Below are 26,083 nucleotides of genomic sequence, written 5' to 3' on the forward strand. Positions count from 1 at the left end.
TATCCAGAATTTTAACTGGTGTCACTCCAGACATGTGTGCCAAGTTTCGTGACTGTAGACCCATCCCTTGTCCCTAAAATACAGCATCGTATTTCATAGCGAAGGATGTGTCGCCATGGCAACGGCGTTTTGATATGGGTCATGACCTGCCCAATGTAGCATCACCAAGGTCTTACATCTTAGCTGAGTCAATTTCAGGTGCATCGGCCAAATTTCCTAGGAGTAATACAAAAAAGAACGACGCATGATACTTCCTGTTGCCAGTAGGTGGCGCTATGACTGTCACTAAATATGGGCCTGACAATGTCTTCAGACCGGGACTCTTAACAAGCATATGAAATTTGGAAAAGATCAGACCATGTGGAGTCAAGTTATAAGGCTTTGAAATTTCATGGCGAGACATCGAAATTCGCCGCGTCGTCATGGCAACACCTTTCGACGAAAAGTCACCAACTTCTTAATATACGATCTCCAAGGTCTTGAGGCTATTCTGAGTAAATTTGAGGTGGTTCCCATCACCGTGCCACCCACAGAGCGTCAAAGTGTAAAACATGTAACTTCCTGTTGCCAGCAGGTGGCGCTATGACTTAGATCCAATATTGACACATGGATGTGTTCAGGACGGGACTCTTTCCAAGCACAAAAGGTTTGGGTCTCTTAGGATCGTGCATGCCGGAGTTATGGCCGTTTGAATTTTCACGGCGAAGGATCGAAATTCGCCGCCCGACCACACCCCCTTGGCAATGTCGAAAACTCACCGTTTTGATAACTTTTCATCTCCCAGGTCTGTAGATGATACTGACCGAATTTGAAGTTGCTGAGGTCAAATCCCTAGGAGGAGTTCGTTAAAGTATGCGTCAAAATCGCAACTTTGAACCAAAATGGCCGACTTCCTGTTGGATTTAGGGTATGGCTCCAAGAGAGTTTTTGGTGCGTCTGGTCATGATATATAAGCACACCAAATTTCATTGTTCTACGACGATTTGTATCATGGGGCTCGCTTTTCTTAATTTTCTAGGTGGCGCTGTCGAGCCATTTTTCCCCGCATTTTTTGTGAGACCCATAAAATCTGCGATTTTCACCAGAACTGACGCGCACGCCAATTTTCGTGAGTTTTGGTACACGTTTGTAGAAGGTATTTGAGGTCAAAGAGTTGTAACAATAATAATAATAATGATAATAATAATAATAATAATAATCATAATCATAATCATAATAATAATAATAATTCCTTTGGATACAAGAGGGCTTCGTGCTGGTCAGCGCTCGGGCCCTAATTAGCTTGATGTCCGCAGACCTGTGCAATACTCAATCCCAAAAGGAATAACGATAAAACGAATCGGCAAAAACCAAAAAGAGGCCGGGTTTGATTGGTTTTTCATTATTTGATTCTGACACCAAAAACGGTTTTTTGTTTTTTGTTTTGAAACAAATAACTGATTTACCGTTTTTTGGTTTTTGAATTACGAATTATCCGATGATACTTGGACCCTGGTCGCCCTCATAGGAAAAAATACAAAAAATATATAATATAAAAATACAAAAATAGATAAATAAAAATTCGCCGGAAAATGACGAAGGGCGCCCGCCCTTCGTCATTTTCTGTCTTGGGATAAAATATGAACAAATACACAAAGAAAGATAGAGATACACTTTGTACCCCTGTTCCTCATAATGTTTCATCTGCTCTGCACGTGTACTGTGCGTACTGAAGAAGTCGGATGATGATTCACAAAGTCTGTGACGTTAGACGTTTCATTTGTAGCAGCTAGCTGGCTAAGTAGCAATAAAGCTAATGCTAGATAATGATGCTACGATAGCTGCTAGACTCAGATAACATTACAGGATATGAGACTGAATGACAAGCCAGTAACTATCTGGATAACTGCTCCTTCCTACAGCGTAAGGCATTGTGCTGAAATTTCACTGACCAATATCGTGATACTGCTAACGCTAACGTATATCCATAAAAACAGATTTCTGCACTGGGTTGCACCAGCTATGTGTAAGCTGGCATGAGCCACTTGGCATCGTAGCACATTGTAGCAAACTGAATCGATATTGAAATATCATATCAATAAATTAGGTCTATACTGGATTACTGTGTTGTAAAATGGTAGCAATTAATGAGAAAATGATAATGTGTGGCAGAAAAACTGCTGTTTTACCATCAGTGAGCTCTGTGACATGTTATGATTGACAGCTACCCTAGGGGCATGTGTGTAAATATTTAGTTACTCAGAGTTATCTTGTAATTTATATCTGTGGTGCAAGCTTTTATTTTATTAATGCATAAATCACAACTTAGTGATAATTTACATTATCACTAAGTTTGAACTTACACACAGCTGGTGCAACAGAATGCAGCTGTTATTTGTCGACTCTGCAGCTACATGTGTTTGCATGTAACAAGCTAATATCTACTCTATAACTGTCCAGATGCACTCAGGAAATATCTGCAGAGGCCTCCAGCTGCTGGAGAAGTTACATCTGATCTCCCATCTACACCTCTCTCTGAAGCAGGCACGTTCAGCCAGTTATATGTGGTCTCTGTGTAATTGATAATATACTGCTATGTTCTCTTTATTATTAATATTATTGAATGTTACAGTTACACCTCGTTACTAATTAAATGTAGGTCTTAGTCAAATTATATAAAGTTTATTCGTACAGTGCCGCTTTATATGCAGTAGAATGACACAAAGGATGTAATGATGGTGTAACAGTCTGGATGTTCTGTATGTTTGAATACAGCTGCAAGTCAAGCAACATTTTACATCATATCAAACCCTCCAGCTACCTGCAGTGAAACACAGACCGCAGCAGGTGAGTCCTGTTCATTGTATGTTACAGCTGCAGTTATGTAACTAATGTCAATATGGACAAATCCAGACACATTTTTGCTATAATTCTATTAAATATTCACAGTCAGTTATGAACATACGTAACTCATCCTGTACATCTGGAATGTTTTGTCCATATCTCCACAAATGGATGCTAGGGAATCTATTTTTATTATGTCAGTACTTTGGCCAAACCTTTAACCATTTTTTAACCCTTCACAATGACAGAAAGCCATGGGAACTGCAGCTTGCACACACACATTTCATTTCTTTCATTGTCATTCATTCATTCTTTTTTTCATTTTTATTATCCATTATTAAATGGTTTCTTACATACTTGCATTATCATGGTAACACTAGCGCAATAAAATATATTGAATCATAAATATCATTTCTATATTAAGAAAGGGAACATAGCTAACTTAAATAATAATCAATATTAGACTGCAACCATCTATATTTATTCAAGTTGTCTACAGGACACATTAAAGCTAGAATAACTTTTTTCACTCATGTAATTGAACAGTTCTGGTCAACTGTTAAATATAATTTATGCTTCAGATGTGTTTCTTGCTTGATGTGTTGTAATTTATGAATCATTGTGTGTTCTTACTAAAGGATTAATAACTATATTTGCATGTGTGTTTAGATTTGCTTGCAGGTGAAGGAACAACAGACACAACATCCACTTCTACTACACTACAGCCTGCAGATACCATCAACTGGAACATATCCTGAAGTATGTGAATCCATCAAGGCAGCAGCTATAGATCCTGTCTGATATGATGAGGACAGAGTTAGTCAGCAGAGGCCATATCAGGTAAAATAAGACTCTACATTTACAAAAGGAGAGGATGGGAGAAGTTCCCATCACCACCACTTTTACAGAAAATTAGTGAATGGAGAGAAAATCAATAGAAGTTGGGTGGTATATTCCAAGAAAAAAAATAGTCTTTAATGCTTCAGCTGCAACCTGTTCTCACAAAAAAACAAACTACAAACTAATCAGTAATGCACTCAATGACTGGAAAAATTGCAGTGAAAAACTCAAAACCTATGAGAACAGTCCAGAATATTCTAAACACATGACATCATGGAAGAAGTCATCTATCCAGTGTAATCTATGAATAACCAAGTGCCAGTGTCCTTTATGTTACTAACAGGTAGTTGGTAATATTTAACAATTTATTCATTCTTTGATATGTGATTCATTTGTTTGAGAAGTAATTTATAAAAATAAAAAAATATAATTTTGTCTTGAAACCATTGTGGTGTCTGATGTTTGTTGTCCATATTTTTACTGTAGAATGAGCGGGTGGTGACGAGACAGCACTGGTGGGGTAATTTGGGTGGAATGTGGTTGGGGGGGGGTGGATGACACCAAATCCTTATCTCGCCAAGGGCGCCAAAATGGCTAGAGCCGGCCCTGCCTTTTTGAGCAATATGGACTGCTCTAAATCCTTGCACTCCTCATGTTAGGTAGGGCAGTGTCAAAGTAGCATCTGTCCCACTGGATAGTAGAACTCCTGAACTCCTTTGTCTATGAACATGCAGATGCAGATCTGCCTTTGGGGCTTGTGATGCACTTTAACAGAGGGATGTCCACTTCACAGGATCTGTTTTGGGACATTGAACCTGGAACCCTTAATCGTCACTCTGTGGTGAAGGTAGGCTTCACCGTTTTCATCTCAGTCAGAGATATACACAGACCACTCATTTTCTTTTCCTTGAATTGCAAGAAGAAAATTGCAGAAAATCATTCATTTATAATATACTAGACAAAGCTTAAATACCATGTTCATGGTAACATGCAGAGCCCTTTTGAATGACCCACTGATGTGGAATTCAAAACCTTGAGTGGAAAGTAAGGGTGAGCTGGGTACACATTTTTTACAAATACTTGTGCTTCCATGAAGGTGACACCCCTAATTTTCCAGGAGATACTGTTGAAAAACATTTAATGGATTTGTATATAGTTTCCGAAAAAATAATAATTCTAGATAAAATAGAATTGCTGGCAGTTAAGTCCCAAGATAGAGATTTATTATAATGGTTATATACTAATCAAAACATCTTTTTTAGGAGCATGTCTTGCCTCAGGGAGTCCACCAGTGACCTCAGCAACACCTACACTACAGCTCTGCTGGCATACGTCTTCACCTTGGCTGGAGACATGGAGACGCATACTCACCCTCTGCAACACCTAGACAAGGTTGCATTACAAGAAGGTAAGTGAGTCATCATTGTAAAATAAATAATTTCTGATTTTTTGCTTTTTTACTGATGAGGTAGCATGCCTGTTTCTTTGTTTGTGAATGGCTGTCTTTAGGAGGTTTCCTCCACTGGTCTCAGACAGCAACAGAAACGTCAGCCTCCCTGTCTGTGGAGATCAGCTGCTATGTGCTGCTGGCCGAACTCAGTGCCTCCCTTTCACCTGAAGACTTGGGCTACACCGTCCACATTGTCAGATGGCTGACAGGCCAGCAGAACTCTTATGGAGGCTTCTCCTCTACACAGGTACACCCAAAACAGCTGATTCCTGGACTTTGACTTTGCATGTCTGTGACTAGCTGGTGTCTCAGGTCCTTAGTGTGAATTTGTAACACAACCCTTTGTAATCTGATACCTAAATTTAAACAGGTTACCTGATACCTCATCAATTTAATTTCACTGATCAGTACGATGTACATTTTCTGAACTTACACCAGTGTATTTAGTACAAATCACATATTAAACTTTATTACCTTCCAGGTGGCCATTAAGGTCTGAGTAGCTTCACACAGACTTAGTTGTACTGTAGAGTGAAAAGCCTGCAATGATTGGCTGCATCAAATTGCCTACACTCTCAAGTCTCCAAGACCTCAATTTCTTCTGTGTGCCTCGTAGAGGTTCATGGTGTTGTACACACAAAAAGTGATGCAAGTAGCTGTGTAAAGCATCTCCACCTTGGGAGAAAAGTCCAAATCCTGCTTACTTACCTTACCTCCACACTCTTGGCCAGTCGTTTTGGTGCGGTTTATTTTATAAGTCTATCAGGTGCAGAGGTGTTTGTGAAACAGCTGGGTCTTTAGCTTTTTCTTAAAGATCAAGAGGGACTTTGCGGATTGGATGGAGTTCGGTAACTCGTTCCACCACTGGGGAACTACAGAAGGGAAGAGTCTGGCTAGCGACTTAGGGTCCTGTTGTGGTGGTGGTACCAGGCACCTTTCATTGGCAGAGCGTAGTGAGAGGGATGGAGCGTAGTGAGAGGGATGGAGCGTAGACCTGAATGAGTGAGTTCAGGTAGGCAGGCGCTGTTTTAGTTGCTGTTTTGTAAGCAAGTATCAAGGTTTTGAATTTGATGCGGGCAGCAACTGGGAGCCAGTGGAAGGATATGAACAGCAGAGTGACGTGCTGTTTTTGGCTGGTTGAAGATCAGACGCACCACCACGTTGTGTATCATCTGCAGAGGTTTGAACATGCATGCAAGGAGAGCTGCCAGTAAGGAGTTGCAGCGGTCAATGCATGATATTACAAGAGCTTGTACCAGGAGTTGTGCTGCATACTCAGACAGATAGGGTCTGATTTTCCTGATCTCGTACAGGGCAAATCGACACGACCAAATAATCAAGGCCATGTGAACCTTAAATGTAGGAACAGGAAGAGATGGGTATCGTCAGCATAGCAATGGGATGAGAAACTATGGGAGTGGCAGATTGCACCAAGTGAGGTGTTGTATATTGAGAAAAGAAGGGGACCGAGCATTGACCTATGAGGAACCTTTGTAGATAAGCCATGTTTGTTGAACAATTCCCCCCTACAAGATACTCTAAAAGATCTCACTGAGAGGAAGGAGGACGTGAACCAGACCCTGAGATACCAAGCTCAGTGAGTGTGAAGAGGAGGATTTGGTGGTTAACTGTGTCAAAGGCAGCTGATAGATCTAGCAGCAATATAGCTTAGGACTGACCAGCAGCTCTAGCCGAACACAGTGATTCCATTACCGACAGGAGTGCAGTCGGTAGAATGACCTCGCTTAAACCCATTGATTCAGATCAGACGGGTTGTTCTCAGAGAGGAATTCAGAGACTTGGTTAAAGACCGTGTGCTCAAGTATTTCTGATAGGAAGGGTAGGAGTAGTTTTCAACCTGGGCTGGGTTGAGTGTAGGTTTTTTGGGTGACCCAAACTTGCTTAAATGTAGTGGGGAACACACCCATTGTAAGTTAGGAATTGATGATGTTTGTGACTACAGTGTTAAGTGCGGGTGAAATGGTCTGTAGGAGTTCAATTGGTATCAGGTCCAGTGGACTGGTAGTGGGACAGGCATCAAGCAGAAGCTTGGAGACTTCCTTCTCAGTCAGAGGGGAGAATGAGGATAGTGTGGCCCTGTTAGCTGGCAGCAGCAGACTAATTCAGTCAGGTTCAGAGAACTGGTTACTGATGGCAGAATCTTTGTCAGTAAAGAATGAGGCAAACGTATCTGCAGTGAGCAGAGTGGAGGGCGGAGGAGGAGGTAGTTTGAGGAGTGAGTTAGAAGCAGAAAACATTTTTCAAGCATCTGTGGCACCACAGATATTGTTCTGATAGCAAGTGGTTTTAGCTGTTTTCAAACTGGAGGAGAATGATGCTAGGAGACCCTGATAGTCACTGATGTCAGTGGACTCACGGGATTTACGCCATTTTCTCTCTGCCACTCTGAGACCCACCCTTTGCCATCTGATGACCTCAGAGAGCTATGGACTGGGGGGGGATATGAACAGCAAGGCTCATGCTCAACAATGGTAGAAATTTTGGACATATTTATTTTTGAAATACTAACTTTCATGATGAAGTCTCTCCCCAAAACTTTTGACACACTGGTGAGACGAGACAAAAGGCATTCGATGAGACTGTTAATCTGATAGTGACTTTTACATTTTTCCTTTCATTTGCAGCTTGAAGAGTGATGTTCTCTGCAGTTACACTAAAATCTTGAAGCCAACCTCTACTCAAAAGTATGTTTTGCTTCTTGTTGCTTCACTTGGATGTTTGAGCTTCACTGTGCAGAGTGATTTATGTGCACAGTTTGACACTCAAAGACTGTTTTCATAGTAATCTGCTGAAAGTAACTCTGTGTTCACCATAAATCTGAGTTTAAGGTGTGAACCCAAAGGCATGATTTGTGAAATCACAAGTAGTTTGTAGCCAATCATTGTCCAGTATTCAGAAAGTAAAGTAGGAAACATCTTGTATACAGCAGTGAAACTTTTCTAGTGAAGAATATTTGCATATTCATGGATTTTGGATTTTTAATGACAGAGGAAAAGTGATCTTACAGGTTATAACAAGGTAATTTAACTTTTGTATTCGAAGCAAGGTATTTTAAGACATGTCTGATGGAGATCTTTAAATAAACCTGTATTTTATTTAAAGATATGTGTACTTTGTCTCCTTGTATGTTTTAGCCTCTTTTAGCCTTCTTTACCTCATTGTTTTGATTCACAGGCTTCTCTCTTTATGCTATTTGCAGCAAACAATCTCAAATAATCCAAGTTTACAGTACCTCCCAACCATTGGATACAAATTGTGTCACCTGATTCCTAGATGTGCTGCAGCCACCTATTGGCTGGTTTAAATTAACAGCGCTTAGCCAAAGTGAAAGAGTAGCTGATGAAGAAATTCAAGCTAAAAACTGATTTTTATCAGGTGTTGATGGAAACCCCAGCAGAGCTAGAGAAAGAGGGATTCTACTATGACTCCAATAGGATGATATTGTTGTTTTGTGTTCACTGGATGTGTAAGATGGAAATTGTTTGTTAAGCATTTAGCCAGCCCAGAGAAACTTGATAAGCTGATGGTATATCAAGGGCCTGCTCTAAGACACAGGTTTACTAAGTTATTTGGAGGAATTTGCTGAGTAAACTGGAACACTGACTAATGTATTATGTTTTTACTTAGCAAAGTAATCCAGGTGACTCAGTTAACCTGCTCCTTGGTGGAGACCCCTGGGCTGTGTTCTGTTAATGCTCCCCAGAAACTCTACTTTAAACACCAGTATATAGTCAAAGATGCTTATGTAAAGGAATTGACCATTTTGTTCAACTTAAATTCATAGTGTTTAAGATTGATAAAGGGGGAGGGAGCTATGGGGGAAGCTTTCATTAAAATCATTTTGTCTTCACCTTTATGAGGAAAAAAAGAAAATTATAATGAATTAAAACAATTACTAGCAGGGACGAGTAATTAGACAGTTTGTTTAACTTGAGGAAGGCAACGTTGAAATCTTGAAATACTGTGTCCTTGTTTTCCTGTTCAGACTGCTTACCAATGCTGCCTCCATGTGGACACAGACCTACACTGCAACAGTTTAATTTACAGAAAGATTTAAAACTTCAGACTCTTTCACTAAATGCTCACCTGTAATTCCAAAATATGTAGGCTACTATTTTTTACCATGTATTTTGTTCTGTATTATATTGCTTAAACTGCATTGGCCTCAAACCTTTAGTAGGGAAAATGGTCCTGTACAGATGGTCGACCGTACTTAAACCTGCCTTAAACCTTTCATTTATCATCACTATAGTGACAAAATGAAATGTTGAGGATGGTACATTGACAACATAATATTGTTTTGGACTGGCTCTGAGGAGGAACTTCTACTGTTTCATGATTTTTTGAACACTAACAACAGAAACAAAATTGCATATTGAATATTCTAAAAGCAAAATTAATTTCCTAGATTTGACTGTCTCTAAGGGTGAGGATGGCCATCTTCACACTACAGTATATAAGAAGGCAACAGACAAAAATACTGTGCTGAAAGCGGATAGTTTCCATCCTAACTGACTTAAGGACAACATACCTTTGGGCCAAGTCCAACATCTTCAACATATTTGTGACACAGAGTTTAAAAAGCAGACTATAATCTTGTCAGACCATTTTGCACAGAGAGGTTATAAGATGAAAACTGTCTAGGATGCATACAAAAACGCCCAGTTTACCTATAGATCTGAACTCTTTAAGAAAAAGAAAAGACAATCTTCAGGACAAGAGCAGGTTTACTTCGTCACAGGCCACAGTTCTCTACCAAATCCAATAAAAAGGATAATACACTCAAACTGGAATCTCATGAAAAGTGACCCTATTCTTAGGGAAGTTTTTCCTGTCCCTCCCAAGATCAGTTCCAAGAGGGTCCCAACATTACAGGACAGGTTAGTGTCATCTCCCTATAATCAATAATAAAAAAAACTTGGCTTCATTGACCATTGAAGGGTACTTACAAATGTGACTTCGCAACCATTGTGCTAATATAAAGGAATGTAAGCAATTCAGTGATTTTAAGACTCATAAGGTGTAACACATCAAAACATTTATCAATTGTAATCACTTGTACCTGTGGTTGCTTTTACATAGGCCAGACAAAGAGATGACTGAAAGACAGAGTCTCTGAACATAAGTATGCTATCAGAAAAGCTAATTAGGATTACTTATGGATAAGCAGTTTTATAATGTACATAACACTAATCCAGACAGTCTTATGGTTTAAGGCCTAGAAACCATCAAAAACAAAACTCGGGGTGGTGATTGACTAAATTATTATTGCAGAGAGAAACATTTCATATATACCAAATGTAGGCCACAGCACAACCACGACTAAAAGAAGAAATTTATTTCAGTCCTTTTTTGTAGTTGCCCTGATGCATATGTGGTCTGGTGCCTATGCTGCTGTAGATGGTATACAATGTTATTGTTTTTTGTCTTGTTGTCTGTACATCTATTTTTTTCTTATTTTCTTCTCATTATGTTTTCCTGTTGTCCTCCTCCTTCTATACATCTAGTGGTCATACATTGCATTTGTCTCCTATGAGTTCATTGGCTTTCTGTTCAGGTGTTTGCGCATATCTTGTATCTACAAAAGGGGAAACTGTAACTCTATCTTAACAAGCACAAGTATTGTCTATGTTTTTGAAATAGCCATCTGAATAAAGACTTTTAAACTTTTGCCAGAGGAGTGCCTTGGACCTTTCTTCCTTTTTGAACTATTAATTATAAGTTTCTCTCTTTAAATACATAGCACGGTTGTTAGGGGAGACTGGCATCAGCAAGTCCACATTCATGAACGCACTCTGAAACACCATGTTGACAATAAAGAAGCCAGCCAAGGCACATACCTGAAGCTATGAGTATACAACCTGCAACAGAACTAAGTCCCCATCTAACTAGACAGTGACCAAATTAGCAATGAGGACTCAAGCTCATCATTGACTATACTAACACTCTGAAGATCAGTCATTCATCGTTTAACCACCAGTATTTACATTTGCCTTCATAAACCATCACAACCGTGACAATAAAAACTGGACAGCCACTGGACAATGGTATTCTCTGTGTTAATGAATTTCATTTGTGATGATACACAACCACAAGAGGGCTCTGGTGCACAAAGTGGCGTAAAGCCAGTGACCATCAGGGTCCTTGAAGTAGCCTGTCAGAGCTCACATCTCATTTCTGGGGTTTACACAGTTTACATTTACACGTTTAAGAATAAAGGTCACTCATGTTATGTTAGGAGTTGTACTGCTGCATACCCTCATCCTCTCAGCTAAAAACAGAATCCAATTGATGGACATTAGGCTGTCCAATAGACAATATATTGATCAATTACACACACACACACACACACACACACACTTTAAGTGCCTCATTACTATCCACCATTAGGAATGTATTGTGAATGGTGTGTTGCGTAATTGGTTTTATTTGATATACAGTATATGTTGTTTCTTGAGTGTGTTGATCTGCTAATGATGGTTTTGGCTCCAGTGTAATTTATTACCACATCTATTTTACAACATTTTACAATGTGCTCACCCATCTATGATAACCTTTTCAACATAATACAATGTTATGAAGGAAGAAACATACCAGTCCAAGTTTCCAAATGATTTACCCCATGTAGTTATTGGTTTAATGCCAAATTAGAAAATAACAGGCCTTTTCACAGCAGACATTTTGGCTTGTCACAGCAGGAAATGCACAGGTGTTACTAATGATATTAATGATAGCTCAGTTCTGTTAATTGTAAGTTATTCCAGTGAGCCACTATGCACAACACAAGGGCCCTGAACATCACTAATGTTATTAGTTACACCTGTCCTTTCCCTGCTGTGACATGTCAAAGTGTCTGCCATGAAAAAGCTCTATCAACATAATGAGAGAGATGACATCTGCAGAGTGTCAGGCAAGCTACATGTAAAACAAGACAAGACAAATCCCGATCATCATCAGCAGCATCAACAGCAACACAATGACATCATGGGCTCATCCTGTCAAGAGGAACCTTCTTGTTTTTTTATTTTTGTTTGTTTGTTTTGTTTTTGTTTTTTCAATTTAATAGCATCTCATAAAAATATGAATTAAAAGAATCATATGGTGTAATTTAAACATATTTCCAATATAAAAGGAAGTTATTAAATTAAATGAAGAAAAAAAAACGTTTTCATGTAACAAGCTACGTCACTTCCAGGATGCAGGGGAGAGCAAAATGACAGCTGGTTTGTTTTCATCAACAAGGGAAATTAAGAGTAGATGTTAAAGGTATGTAAAACGACGACCTCCTATTCTGTCAGTTTTTCAGACGCTGTGTTAGGCTGTTGTCGTTAGCTATTGATCATCTACAGTATATTTATACGGTTGCCATCTGTAATCCATGTCGCTGCTGCTGGGGGTCAGACTCACTGATGCTCGAGTCTGGACACCGGACACCGTCTGCTGGATTTAACCCTTATTGTTCACCAGTTAAACGTTGTTTCCTTTAGCTGGAGCTGCAAAGATGGAAACATATTGTTATTGTCTGTAGTAGGTTAGCTACTTGTTTTTTATTTTATTTTATTTTTTTAAAAACCAGCCTCCATTCAAAAATCTGTCAATTTTAAGAATTCTATATCATTTTGGCCGAGGTCTAACGTAAAAACAGCAGTTAATGTCCTTTTACGAATCACCAAGAGTTGCACCTAGTTTCGGCGTAAATCTAATTAAAGAACTAGGTATTACTGCAATGAAATGACAACTTTTATGATCGGTTTGCATGTTGTTGCCACCATTATTCTCCACCAAACGGACGTCACGTTACTCCTTGAAGTGTAGCTAGTAAGCCGCTCATAACAGTTGACATTTTGTTTAAATAAGTATTTCATCGTCGATAACATATATGCCGAATTTAAGAACACTTCCAGTTGAATCGCTGGCCATCGTATTTTATACGCTTCTCGATGTGTATGTTTATCTAGAAGTGAAGAATTGTCAAAATGCGATAATTTTTAAGGGCGTTTGGTGTAACGTTACCAATTAAACGTGACCTTTTACCTGCCACCAAGAGTTACACATCAGCCCGTCTTTAATCTCATAGAAGAAGCAGCACCTACAACCAAAAAAGTTTTATAACCGTTGTGCTCGTTGTTGTTAGGACAATCTTTCATGAAATTGGTATTGTGTAATATATTTGTAACTGTGTTTTGTATAACAGTTGAAATTTTGTCTAAATGCCAATTGCTTCGTCAATAAAGATATATGCCGAAGTTACAAGAATTACGTGCTGAATCGTAGGTTGTCATGTTTTATAAATTGTTAACGTATGAGTTTAATGCAAGCAAAGACATATTAAATTATATGAAATTTCTACGGTGCTTGGCACCGCGGGCCAAACTCCATTGAAAAATCTGTCACTTTATAGGTGCCTGATGGGCCGATGTAAAACCTAACAGCACAACTGAAGACCTTTTACGAATCACAAAGAGTTACACATCATCTCGGCGTAAATCCAGTGGAAGAAGTAACATTTATTGCTATGAAATATAAACCTTTATAATCGGTTTGCTCGCTGTTGCCACGGTCATTTTTCACCTACTTAAGTTGATCTTTCCTTCCAATAAGTATTACTTTACACAATGTATGCTGAATCTAGGAGAACTGAGTGCTGAATCGTATGTCGTCATGTTCCAAAAATATGAAAAGGTGACACATCTCAAATTTCCAAGTCAAGGAGGACAAAATACTAACATTTCACTCGTTTATCACATCAAACGTGAGCCAGATAAACAAGTGAAATGTTAGTATTGTGATGTCTATGATGCGAGCCACTTGTTTATTTAGCTCACAACTGTGATGTGAGCCAAATAAACAAGTGGCAATGTCAGTATTTTGTCCTCCTTGACTTGGAAACTTGAGATGCGCTACCTTTTTTGATATTTTTGGAACATGCTTGGGTTTAGCACTCCACTGAGAATCCCATTGTTGAAGTGTAACCTCCTTTTCCAATTCATACATCGTCATGCTTTACAAGTGAGACCCACTTAATCTCTCAGCTTCTTTATCTCACAATTCAAGTGACTTACTGCACAACCATCAATCACTGAGTTTATGTGTATTATCACTGACAGAAAATTGTGTCTTATTTTGTTTACCCTCATGGGGACAGTTCTCTGTCTGGTTTGTATCTGGACTGTGAAGGCAGTTTGGCAGCTCACTTGCACTACTTGTAAGAAATCTAAACATGTATTTTGGTGCTCTTTCAGTAATACTGATATTGGCAAATGATTAATGAGGCAGAAACTGATCTTTGACCATGTCTGTGCTCCAGTGTCATGAGCTGAGCGTCCCCCAGTTCCTCCCTTTCCTGGCCTGTCCAGAGCAAATCCTGACTGAACAAAGAGTGAGCAGCATTTCTTCTGGAGACGACTGTCAACCCTGCCAGCCACTCTGGAGTAAGACAATACTGGCAACAGTAGGGCCTGTCTTTCATCTCCCAAATAGACAACTTTGTCTTGTGTAAAAGTAATGATAATTTAGTCTCAATGGCAAATAAATGCATACATTTAAGCATAAGTATACAGTGGTGTGAAAAAGTGTTTGCCCCCTTCCTGATTTCTTGTTTTTTTGCATGTTTGTCACACTTAAATGTTTCAGATCATCAAACAAATTTAAATATTAGTCAAAGATAACACAAGTAAACACAAAATGCAGTTTTTAAATGAAGGTTTTTATTATTAAGGGAGAAAAAAAAATAACCCTAACCCAAACCTACATGGCCCTGTGTGAAAAAGTATCCCCCCCTCCGTTAAAACATAACTTAACTGTGGTTTATCACACCTGAGATCAATTTCTCTAGCCACACCCAGGCCTGATTACTGCCACACCTGTTCTCAATCAAGAAATCACTTAAATAGGACCTGCCTGACAAGGTGAAGTAGACCAAAAGATCCTCAAAAGCTAGACATCATGCTGAGATCCAAAGAAATTCAGGAACAAATGAGAAAGAAAGTAATTGAGATCTATCAGTCAGGAAAAGGTTATAGAGCCATTTCTAAAGCTTTTGGAACCACAGTGAGAGCCATTATCCACAAATGGCGAAAACATGGAACAGTGGTGAACCTTCCCAGGAGTGTCCGGCTGACCAAAATTACCCCAAGAGCGCAGCAACGACTCATCCAAGAGGTCACAAAAGACCCCACAACAACATCCAAAGAACTGCAGGCCTCACTTGCCTCAGTTAAGGTCAGTGTTCATGACCCCACCATAAGAAAGAGACTGGGCAACAATGGCGTTCCAAGACGAAAACCACTGCTGAGCAAAAAGAACATTAAGGCTTGTCTCATTTTTGCCAGAAAACATCTTGATGAACCCCAAGACTTTTGGGAAAATACTCTGGTTCTGTTTTGCTGCTTCAGGACCTGGAAGACTTGCTGTGATAAATGGAACCATGATTTCTGCTGTCTACCAAAAAATCCTGAAGGAGAATGTCCGGCCATCTGTTTGTGACCTCAAGCTGAAGCGAACTCAGGTTCTGCAGCAGGACAATGATCCAAAACACACCAGCAAATCCACCTATGAGTGGCTGAAGAAAAACAAAATGAAGACTTGAGAGTGGCCTAGTCGCTGTAAAAGACTCATTGCAAGTTATCGCAAACGCTTGATTGCAGTTGTTGCTGCTAAGGGTGGCCCAACCAATTAGGGTTAGGGGGCAATCACTTTTTCACACAGGGCCATGTAGGTTTGGGTTTTGTTTTCCCTTAATAATAAAAACCTTCATTTAGAAACTGCATTTTTTGTGTTTACTTGTGTTGTCTTTGTCTTATTATTAAAATTTGTTTGATCTGAAACACAAAGGTGTGACAAACATGCAAAAAAAAAAAATCAGGAAGGGTGCAAACACTTTTTCACACCACTGTACGTGTGTGGACAGTGGATACAAAATGAAATGGGCTACTCCTGATTTCTTTGGCAGGCCATCAGTACAGAAACAGAAGAAGACAGCAAACAGTGATAGTGGTCAAATCAAGAGAAACGTCTCTTCAGGTAAGACACTCTGTCATATCTTTTGAACTATAACCTTATTCTGTTGGAGGTTTCTGTCGAAGTTTAGACCCATCCTCTCTCAAACAAGACATTGGGTAAAACTCCTACAGTATGTATTTTATTTGTGTTTATGTCAAATAACTGTGGCGTTACAGCAAATAACTCATCAGCTGACGAGTAACAAATTGCCTCACCACAGTTTACTGCAGTCAATTTATGTCAAATAAGATATTGTAACAGGATCTTTTTTTTTTTTTTATTTCAGCAAAACCACTACATAATTTATGCTTCCCTGCAGCAGATTCCACAGCGAGGCTCTATCCACCAAGCATCTTAAAACACACACATACTCATGTTAATTATAGATACTTAACTGATAAGTAAGGTCAAAAATGGCTTCTTCACAGTGTGTTTATATTTTAAAAAGTTCAGCAGAAAGATCAGCTCTCTTGTTTCTCTCCTCTGGGCAAATTGAGGGATATTTAAATGGGACAGTGTCTCTGTGGTTTGCTGATAAAGAGCTGAAGACACCTCCTCGTGTCCCTCCCTGATCCCATTATCATTTTGTACCCTTCTTAAAAAGAAGTGCACACATTTATGAGACTGGACAGTAATCCTGAGGAGGGCAGCAGTTATGTCTCTGCAATGTAAATGTAAGACTGTTTTATTCTACATGGAACATTAGTTGCTGAATGAATGGCTGATTTGTACAGGCTAGAAGTGAGAAAATAGTTTATGAATGAAATATGGCAGGTATGAAGACCTGCAGAAAAAATACAAGTGAGTCATTGAAATGAGTGGGCTGATGGTTCATGTTACTCATGTTAATAGTTTAGCATTATTAGTACTGAGTGACAGGGCACGAGTGTTCATCTGTGTGAAACCAGCTGATAAACTAGTTTGGAGAACTTTGACAGGTGAATGTAAGACAGGAAAAGTGAAGATTTTTGAGATTTAGTGTGAATTGCACAATTAGTTAATTAACCAATCAGTTCATCAACAATAACCTTAATAGAGCAGAAACAATTAGTGGACTAAGCAAAGAGTCACTCGACAAAAAGGTAATCAACAATTTTAAAAAAGAAACTACAGCCTCCAAAATGAGCATTTAGTTGAATCAACATCTCTCCAAAACATTTTTAACAAAAATGAAGGTATGACTTGTTGCAGGTCAGTTGTATTAAACCACATTAGCAATCAACTGGCTGTGTATATAATGGATAGATGAATTAAATATATACTATAGACCCAAATTAATGAGCTCTAGGTCAAAATGATCAATAAAAAGACCATCAATTAAACCATAAAAAAGTAAAATATCCTTTGCATCTGTACAACTGTCACTGTCAGAAAGTTTGCTAGGTAGCATCACACTAGTCGGTTATAACTTAATGTTCACCAAAGTTTTTCCTGTTGCAAAGTGGAGAAGGTGACAAATTGTACAGAGAACATGCACATGTTAGTGTCAGATCTTCAGTCAGGTTTATCTCTGTTTCTCACAGTCTCTTTCATCTGTGTATGTTCTCGTCAAATAACAGTAAAGTGAACTTTGTGACTGCAGCAACAGTAGTAGTCTGTTTCTCACTTTTATGATGTTTTATGATGTATGATGTATTTAATTGCAGTAGCGATAAGCCCGTGGCTGCAGTGAACATTATTACATTTATGATGGAGAGTCATACTGTTGCAAGTGTTTGGGTTTATGTTCAATGTGATAGTTTTTGTGTGGATCACTCTTTTGAAAGAAAACCTTGCATCATATTGCATGGAAACCATGAGGACCAAACTTTCAGTTCTGTTTTTAATCAAGTAGTAAAAGTCAGTTTTCACTTACTTTTATTTTATTATGCAATGTTGTGAGTGGTATCAAAGAAGTAATGTATTATGTTTTATAGTCGAGAATGTGTGTGGATACACTCTCATAGTACCTGTGTACACGCTGCAGCATTTTGTACAGTGTAAACAGTGCCTGAATGTGATAACTAATAACTGTTGACTCTTTCCCACCCTGCCGGCCAGCTGAGGGGGGAGCGGTTCAGCGGAACGGAGACATGGAGCCATCAGAGGCCATTGAGGGTCGTACCTTTGTGGAGGTGATGAGTGAAAAGTACAGCCCTGAGAACTTCCCGTACCGCCGCGGGCCTGGCATGGGCGTGGTGGTGGTGCCCACCGTAGGTCCCCAAGGTTCCCCCATGAAAGGTGAGCTGTAGAAAAAAAAAGACACTTTCACTTTGCCTCCCTAAACCTTAAATAGTTAGGTGCACTTTACTTTATAATCCACTCAGTGTCAGGACTGCTTTCCAGGGTTTCCTGGGTACATGCATTAAAAACAAATAAGACAATTAAAAACATAAAATAGAAACTCCCTCTCACATCTGCTGCTCTGCTTTGTCTCATTGATCCTCCCTCCTACATTCCCAAAAATATCTTTCAACAGCCTGCATAGAATGAGCTCAGACTTACATTCAGCTGTCTGCATTACTCAAAAATACAACATGTCTTGTGGCTGCATTGCATTTTGGTCTTTTGAGGCTTTCTAGTGGTGGAGACATTGGACTCATGAATGTGAGTCCTGTCTTTTCAAAGTAGAGGTAGGAAACACAGATACTGTAGTGAACCAGGGCTTTTGACAAGACACTGTATTAAAATGTCTATCAGTAAGTCAAGTCAAGTTTATTTATAGAGCACATTTAGAAACCAGAGCTAACCAAAGTGCTAAAGTAGAGAATGAAATGACATTAGTAATGATAATAATAGAGTTAAAATGAAAAAGCCTCCCTGAATAGAAAAAGGCAGGAATACAAGACAACAATGAAAGGCAATGATAAAATACAAGGCAATATCAAAATATATGCACAAACGTAAGAGCAGAGAAGTTTAGAAAAAAGTACAGCGCAACAGTAACAGTTGTTACAGTCATCATGTCCTAGAGGAATGTTTGGTTCTCATCTTGTTTATTTAATTTTCTATATAACACTGAAAGAGTATCAGAAGGTTGAGTACTTATATTAAATTCTTAATTCTAATTGTCTGATGTGCTACTTTTTTATTTTAACAAACAAATTTTGACTCATTTACATTTAGTCAAATCCCAGCTGAAAAAATCCTCCTTTTTCTGTGTGAACCTTCCCCTCTGTCATCCTTATAAATTCTTCCTTTCATCCTTTCCCATCTTCCCCTCAGACCGTCTGAACCTGCCTAGTATCCTGGTGTTGAACAGCTGTGGAATCAGCAGGGCAGGAGACCAGGCTGAAATTGCTGCCTTCTGTGCCCACGTTGTGGAGCTGGACCTGTCCCATAACAAACTGCAGGACTGGCATGAGGTGCAGTTTCTGGGTTTGTTGTTTTATCCCTCGACAGTTAATAGATAAATATAGCAAATAGAGAAGCCTGTGCAGGTTGTGTTTTGTGCGGTGGTCTGTGACTTTAAGGGACAAACATTTAAACACTTTTTCTCAACACCACATTATTTCTTGTTTTCAGATTAGTAAAATTGTCTCCAGCATTCCCAACCTGGAGTTCCTCAACCTGAGCTCTAACCCACTGGCAGGAATGACCCTTGAGCCGCGGTGTGCTGAAGCCTTCTCCCGAGTCCGACGCCTCGTCCTCAACAACACCCAAGTATCCTGGGACACCGTGCTGCTGCTCACCCAGGAGATACCCGAGTAAGACAAATACATATTTTAGATGAGTTGTTTTGAGTAAACCCAGCAGGGAGGCCAAAGCTCAGAACAGTAGTTCATTTCATTTCCAATCAGACCCTTTCTCTTTTACCTAGCCTTACTTTCCTCTTCACCCTCCTCCCCTCTTTCTCCCATGTTGTCCTGCAGTCTGGAGGAGTTGTTCCTGTGCCTTAACGAGTACAGTGGCGTGAGTGCCTCCAGAGTTGCCTGCCCCAGTCTGCGCCTGCTTCACATCACCGACAACAGCCTCCAGGACTGGGCCGAAGTCCGCAAGTTTGGTTCCATGTTCCCCAGCCTGGACACTCTGGTTATGGCCAACAACAACTTGGCCTCCATTCAGGACAGCAAGGAAATCCTGCAACGGCTCTTCCCCAACCTACGCAGCATCAACCTGCACAACTCAGGTCAGTGGATCCAGCTGTTGGCTTGTGTGTATGTTGGCGTCATAGTGATATATTGTTATTACTACTAGTGCTATTGTACTATATAGAGCTGGTACATGAATATACTGAGGGATCTCATGATGGCTTAATTCCAGGAGGAAACAGCATTGCTTGAGATTTTCAGTTTACAGGATTTTACAGAGCCTATCAAAGGTATAGTATCACCATCAGTATGTAATGACTTAATAACAGATGGCAAAATTTGCACAAGCTAACATGTCACTGTATTCTGAAAGGTTTGTATTATTTGAAGAGTATAACAGTTGATCTCTCTCCACGTTAGCTTTTATCTCAGGAACTGTTGTTTCTAACTTTGGAGGAATCAGTGCTGAATCTATTTTTAGAGTTCTATCAGAAGTAGCGTGGACAAAACAATATCTGAAAATATATCAGTGTTCAAAAACACTTCAATACATCGCTTCTTCCTATTTGCTCCTTCAGAGGCACATGGAGAAACATCCTTCCAAGCAAGTTATTTTGTCTTAGATTCAGCTTTTTCTTCTGCCCACAGACTTAGATTGTTTCACTGATTACTGCTGCGGTATCCCTTGTTTCAGGCATTTTGGAATTAAGTGCAAATGTCTTGAAACAAGTAATGATAAGCAAGAAAAGACTACAGCCTATGATTAAGATTTTGACATACTTTAAGGATTGTTGTTGTTTTTTATTGGCAGCAAATCCCATGAAAAGACCAAAACCAAAAATAAGTTTCACAATACTTTCTGACTTCCCTATCCAGCTCATGCTTCTCATCCCCAAGCTGCTTCATTCATACCAAAAATGTGAATCTTTAAAACGTGTCTCAAATATAACATTTTTTTAAACAAAGTCTCAGTTGCATTCTAAAATAGTTGGGCACTGTAGTTTTTAGCCAGTGTTATGCAAAGAGGAGTAAACAGACTATTTTCAGCGCTACATTAATACACATTTGGTGCACTAGTGAGCAGTTGGATGGTGTATGTGTGACTGAGCTCTGAGCTCTACGGCATAAGATAAGAGGAATAAGATATATCAGGCTTTGTATACATACTTGTTAATACTTGTTAACAGGATCAATTTGTTGTTGATTTGGTTTTTCATGGGATTTGTTGACAAAGAAAAAAATACAGATTTTTGCCAGCGTTATCCTGTAAGAAGAAGCATACTTTTCATATTTGAGGAATTGGAATTAGTGTTTTGCTTTGTCCAGTGTCAAGTTAATCATCTAAAAATTGTGTTATTTTTTTATTCCATGTCCAAGCAGAATCGGTGGTGAATCTATTTTTAGAGTTCCTTTGGGAGTAGAGGGGACAGAAACAATATCTGAAGGCTTGATGTTCAAAAAGACTTCAATGCATCACTTCCTCCTATTTGCCCCTTCAGAGGAACATGAAGAAGCTACTGATAGGTAGCTAGTTTTGAGGCCATGTATGTGTGTCATTCATACTATGAATTTGGCCCAGTCAACCCTCCCACGTTTAACACCTTTAGATGGAGTGGAAAGAAAGGCAAACTCCTCAAGTCCAGATTCAGGCCCACTGAACTCAGCCAGGGACTTGAAAATGCTTGTTGACCTAGGCCAGAGACTCCTCTGTCTCCCAGAAGTTGTCAGAACCAGCCTGAGACCAGATCTAGTCCTCTGGTCTGAATCTCAGCGATGGGTCTTTATCGTCGAGTTAACAGTCCCCTGGGAGGATGCTGTGGATGAAACAAATGAGTGAAAGAGGCTGCAATATGTCAACCTCACAGCAGAAGCAAGAAACCGAGGCTGGAACACCAAGGTGTGTCCAGCTGAGGGCGGATTCATGGCCAACTCCACAGCCAAGCTCCTAAGGGAGCTGGGAGTCAGAGGGCAGGCCAGCAGAAAGGCAATTAAAGCACAAATTATACATATTTATTTAGTTTAAAATACAAAATGTGCAATACATTTCACTCATCACTGCATATTTGAAGAGGCTCTATATACTGTATATAACTACCTACTATATGTATATAAAATAAGGTAATTTTTTTTACCATTCAATATTTATCTCATCACTCCTTGCACCCTTCATTTCTTTACACTATTTGTATCCTGTTTTCAGTTCACAGAAACGGCTTCACCTGTATGTAGTCATTTTTTGTGTATATTTCTGAAGATTGTTGTGTTGAGTAAACATACTTGGACAATTAAGATGATGCTGATTCTGATAAGTTTTAATAACCATCTTTTCACCTAGTGTCATCATCAAAATTTCAAAATGAATTCCCATCAGCCTCAGCTGTATCTTGTGTTTATTGCTAATTAGCAAATGTTAGAACGCTAACAACCTAAAATAAGATGGTGAACATGGTAAATATGATTCTGCTAAACATCAGCATTTTAGCATTGTCACTTTGAGAATGTTAGCATTCTGATGTTAGCATTTAGCTCAAAGTACCACTGTGGCTAAGTACAGCCTCGTGTAGTAGACTGGTAGTCAAACAATGCTGTCTTGTAGTTACTTAATAAACTGCTCTGTAAAGTATTAGCACATGGCCTGGACACAGCTATCTACAAGAGACACAGTACACATCACTGTAATATATGTCTGCTGTCCTTTCTTTGTCCTAACTGTCTTAACTTGTCCATGTGTGTGTTGTCAGGTCTTAACCGATGGGAAGACATTGAAAAGCTGAACTTCTTCCCAAAGTTGGAGGAAGTGCGACTGCAGGGCATACCCTTATTGCAGACCTACACTAACGTGGAGCGACGCAGCCTCATGATAGCACAGTGAGTCCCATTAGTGACATTAGTGAGACTGGACCTCCTTTTTAGCAGGTGGAGAGGTTGTTTCTTCTTACACTGAGGAATGCTTAACACCGAATTAGAAGAACATCTCCATTTGGTCTTCAGAACTGTAGAAGTCAATGACCTGAAGCTTTTCAGATTCAAATAGTGTCACAAATATCTGCTACTGAGCTGCTTCATATGTATGTGCTCCTCCGCAGGCTTCCCTCAATATCACAGTTAAATGGCAGCGTTGTGACTGATAGCGAGAGAGAAGACGCAGAGAGGTTTTTCATCCGTTACCATTTAGACTACCCTGAGGAGGAGCTGCCTTACAGGTGCACTTTCTTTCTGAATTCTTAAAACAAAAGCATGAGTGTTTGTAGGGTTTGTAAGTTTGCAATGTAATGAATGACAATACCTCTCCTGCTCTTTTCTTTATAAGATACCATTGCCTGGTAACCAAATATGGAAAACTGGAACCACTCGCAGAGATTGACCTTCGGCCGCGCTTCCGTGCCCAGGTGGAGGTTCACTGTGAGGAAAAAGTGGAACAGGTCAGTTAAACAGTTACTGAGCTATTGTTCAGAAGAGTTTACGAATGTAGAATAACTTGAAAGGCAGGATTAAAGGTTGTATCATGTAACCTTTTGTCACTCCTCCATTCATACTTGACCTTGCTATTTTGTTTTCAAACCATAGAAATCATAAGATGTGTTATAGCACCTTCCTTCACTGTTCACTGCCACTCACTTTGCTAAAGGACACAATGACACATGTTGCTTGATACATTTTAACCCTATTATAGATATGTACTGGAAGTGATTATTTTGCCACTGATAAGTCTAAGTCTGATTGATTTTCTGATTTATGTTAGCTTGTTCACTGGCTAACAGTAGAATCTGGTCTCTTGCTAACACATCTGATTTGTATAATAGGTCATATGTATATCTTGTAGAAGCTAACATTTGGAGCAGCTAGTAGTTGCTAACATGAGCATCAATTGGTAAATTAGCCCACTGGCTAGTTAGCATAGTCACAAGGCCAAAACTAACGCCAATCATTAAATGTAACACTGTAGTGCCTGCAATGGACCCTGAGTGCAGTTTTAAGAAATACTATCTTGTAAAATGGTTCTTTTAAAAATTGTGGACAAAGTTGCTCTCCCAAAAACAGATACAATGGCGTCCAATTGGGCATTCAGACAGTCCACTTTCTGCTCCTTTTGGGTATACTCACAGGTTAAACAAATTCTTTTTGGATATCGAACTGTGCACTTTTATATGAACAAAACAAAGACATGGAGGGATTTAAAATTAAATGGTATGAGGGTGCACTTTAATTCATGGTCACGGTTAGGTTTGCATATTACATACAACGATAATGGCATAGAATTGAACAATTCTGCTTGGGTTCGAACTTATGTATAGAACTTAAAATACCACCAACTTTTGTTTATTCTACTATCGTACCTCCTCAAGGAGTGTCATTTTAATGCCTAAAACGTAGAAACGTTTTGTCTTTGTCTCAGCTGAGCATCCGTTTGGACCAGACAGTAGCAGAGCTGAAGAAGCAGTTGACGACAGTGGTCCAGCTGTCCACAAACAGCATGAGGATCTATTACATCGACAAGTGCAGCGCCTTTGGTCCGGAGGAAATGAAGTACAACACCCGGGCTCTCCACTCCTACAGCATCCAAGATGGTGATGAGATACTGGTGGTACCCAAGACCAAGTGAGCAGCCAGCTTCCAACTGGCTGATTAGGATAACTCGATTGATTGTTTCATTGGATTATTTATTGATTGGTTAACTGACACTGAAAAATAATTGGAAACTGCACACGGAACAGCATCAGCAGCCTACTTGTTGGAATGGAGAGAGAGTAAAAGAAGAAAATGATGTTAACACCATCACGGAGACTGGACAGTGGAGTACAATGGGCTGCTGGGAGGTGCTGACTGGAAATGCAGCTAGTCTGGAGAGAATTATGTCTTTATTTATTTAAGCTTTATTTGAGGGCATCCACTGAAGTTGGTGGATAAATCTATTACACTGGAGAACAGGCCAAGAGAGAAACTTGCAGTCAGCTAGCAGCTTAAGCAGAAGGGAGGGCGCTGTTGTACCAGCAAAGCTTTGCTGCAGCTCTATCTCTTAGTATACGGCATGTACCATAGCACCTGCAAGGCAAGTATCCAACACCACTGGCTTGCCCAAAAGCTACCCTGATTAGTCGTGAGGCAGTGCTACCCAGTGGAGAGGGGCTGCTGTTCTCATCTGCACTTTTACTGTAGGCACAATATCAGGAGGAACAGCAGTTGTTAAAGGAAAAATCCTGCCTAAACATTATTAAATGCAGGTGTTGGTGATCAAATTTTTTGGCTCCATTTTGTTGTTTGGTGGTGTTTTTTTATTTATTCCTGGGGATAATTTGCCAAACACAAAATGTTTAGTCACATTCAGTGAAAAATACCAACAGAGTCCAAAGCTTCTTTGCAGAGCTGTCACGATATTCAAGAATCAGTTTGAAATTCATCATTGAATAAGCAGTTTTAATCCTTAAAGATCCCCTCCAGACATTTTTTAAGACGTATAAAAATAGCTTTGAAGTATAATTTCTATCTGATGAGGTTTTTCCACAAAAAAGTTTGATAACCTTGTTTAAAAGTCTTCATTGCATGTATTTCTTTTCCCTTACTAAAAAAAATCAGAAACCATGAACATGCAAAAATAATTTAACTACTAGACACAAGATGTCTGCTACTTCACTGTAAAGTCCATTCTCAGTGTATGTGCTCTGCAGGCTGCAAGTTTCCACATCACACTTGTATAAGTTTCATATTGGCTCCAAACTAGTTGTGATATCACAAAATTCTGCTCGTACATACATGTCTTGAATTAAGATTTAGATGAGCACAGATAAATTTTCCTCCTTCAGCAGATGAATGTGAAAACAAACTCTGCACATTCATCATTCTGCACAGTGCAGCTAAAATAGCAAACTGAAAGAATAAGTAAAACACATTTTTGAGTGGAAGGGGACTTTAAGTGCATGGGGACTTTAACTAAAGTGGG

General features: G+C 39.4%; 2 protein-coding genes across 7 annotated transcripts; both read left to right on the forward strand.

The window, feature by feature from the left end:
* The first annotated feature begins 652 nt into the window (after positions 1 to 652).
* On the forward strand, positions 653 to 8,235 carry LOC121899351 (alpha-2-macroglobulin-like protein 1). 4 transcript variants are annotated; one of them, XM_042415105.1, is made up of 6 exons: positions 2,750 to 2,826; positions 3,493 to 3,663; positions 4,457 to 4,510; positions 4,926 to 5,071; positions 5,173 to 5,360; positions 7,759 to 8,235. In XM_042415105.1, exons 4-6 carry the CDS (start codon positions 4,930 to 4,932, stop codon positions 7,768 to 7,770), a joined length of 342 nt encoding a protein of 113 aa, XP_042271039.1. In that variant the 5' UTR covers positions 2,750 to 2,826; positions 3,493 to 3,663; positions 4,457 to 4,510; positions 4,926 to 4,929; the 3' UTR covers positions 7,771 to 8,235. The 4 variants fall into 4 exon arrangements, with proteins under 4 accessions (XP_042271038.1, XP_042271041.1, XP_042271039.1 ...); XM_042415106.1 differs by having other exon boundaries at positions 3,493 to 3,582; XM_042415107.1 differs by lacking the exons at positions 4,926 to 5,071; positions 5,173 to 5,360; positions 7,759 to 8,235 and adding exons at positions 1,414 to 1,902; positions 2,440 to 2,523 and having other exon boundaries at positions 2,755 to 2,826; positions 3,493 to 3,582; positions 4,398 to 4,509.
* Positions 8,236 to 12,305: 4,070 nt separating this feature from the next.
* LOC121899551 (tubulin-specific chaperone cofactor E-like protein) lies at positions 12,306 to 25,769 on the forward strand. Of its 3 annotated transcripts, none has more exons than XM_042415449.1 (11): positions 12,306 to 12,400; positions 14,442 to 14,585; positions 16,086 to 16,156; positions 18,176 to 18,355; positions 19,340 to 19,479; positions 19,640 to 19,821; positions 19,987 to 20,243; positions 22,887 to 23,013; positions 23,232 to 23,348; positions 23,456 to 23,567; positions 24,542 to 25,769. In XM_042415449.1, the coding sequence occupies exons 4-11, from the start codon at positions 18,208 to 18,210 to the stop codon at positions 24,746 to 24,748; spliced, it is 1,290 nt and encodes a 429-aa protein (XP_042271383.1). In that variant the 5' UTR covers positions 12,306 to 12,400; positions 14,442 to 14,585; positions 16,086 to 16,156; positions 18,176 to 18,207; the 3' UTR covers positions 24,749 to 25,769. The 3 variants fall into 3 exon arrangements, with proteins under 3 accessions (XP_042271383.1, XP_042271381.1, XP_042271382.1); XM_042415447.1 differs by having other exon boundaries at positions 14,442 to 14,565; XM_042415448.1 differs by lacking the exon at positions 12,306 to 12,400 and adding an exon at positions 14,320 to 14,339 and having other exon boundaries at positions 14,442 to 14,565.
* Positions 25,770 to 26,083: the final 314 nt, after the last annotated feature.

Source organism: Thunnus maccoyii, chromosome 6, assembly GCF_910596095.1.
Source record: "Thunnus maccoyii chromosome 6, fThuMac1.1, whole genome shotgun sequence".
Taxonomy (NCBI): Eukaryota; Metazoa; Chordata; class Actinopteri; order Scombriformes; family Scombridae; genus Thunnus; species Thunnus maccoyii.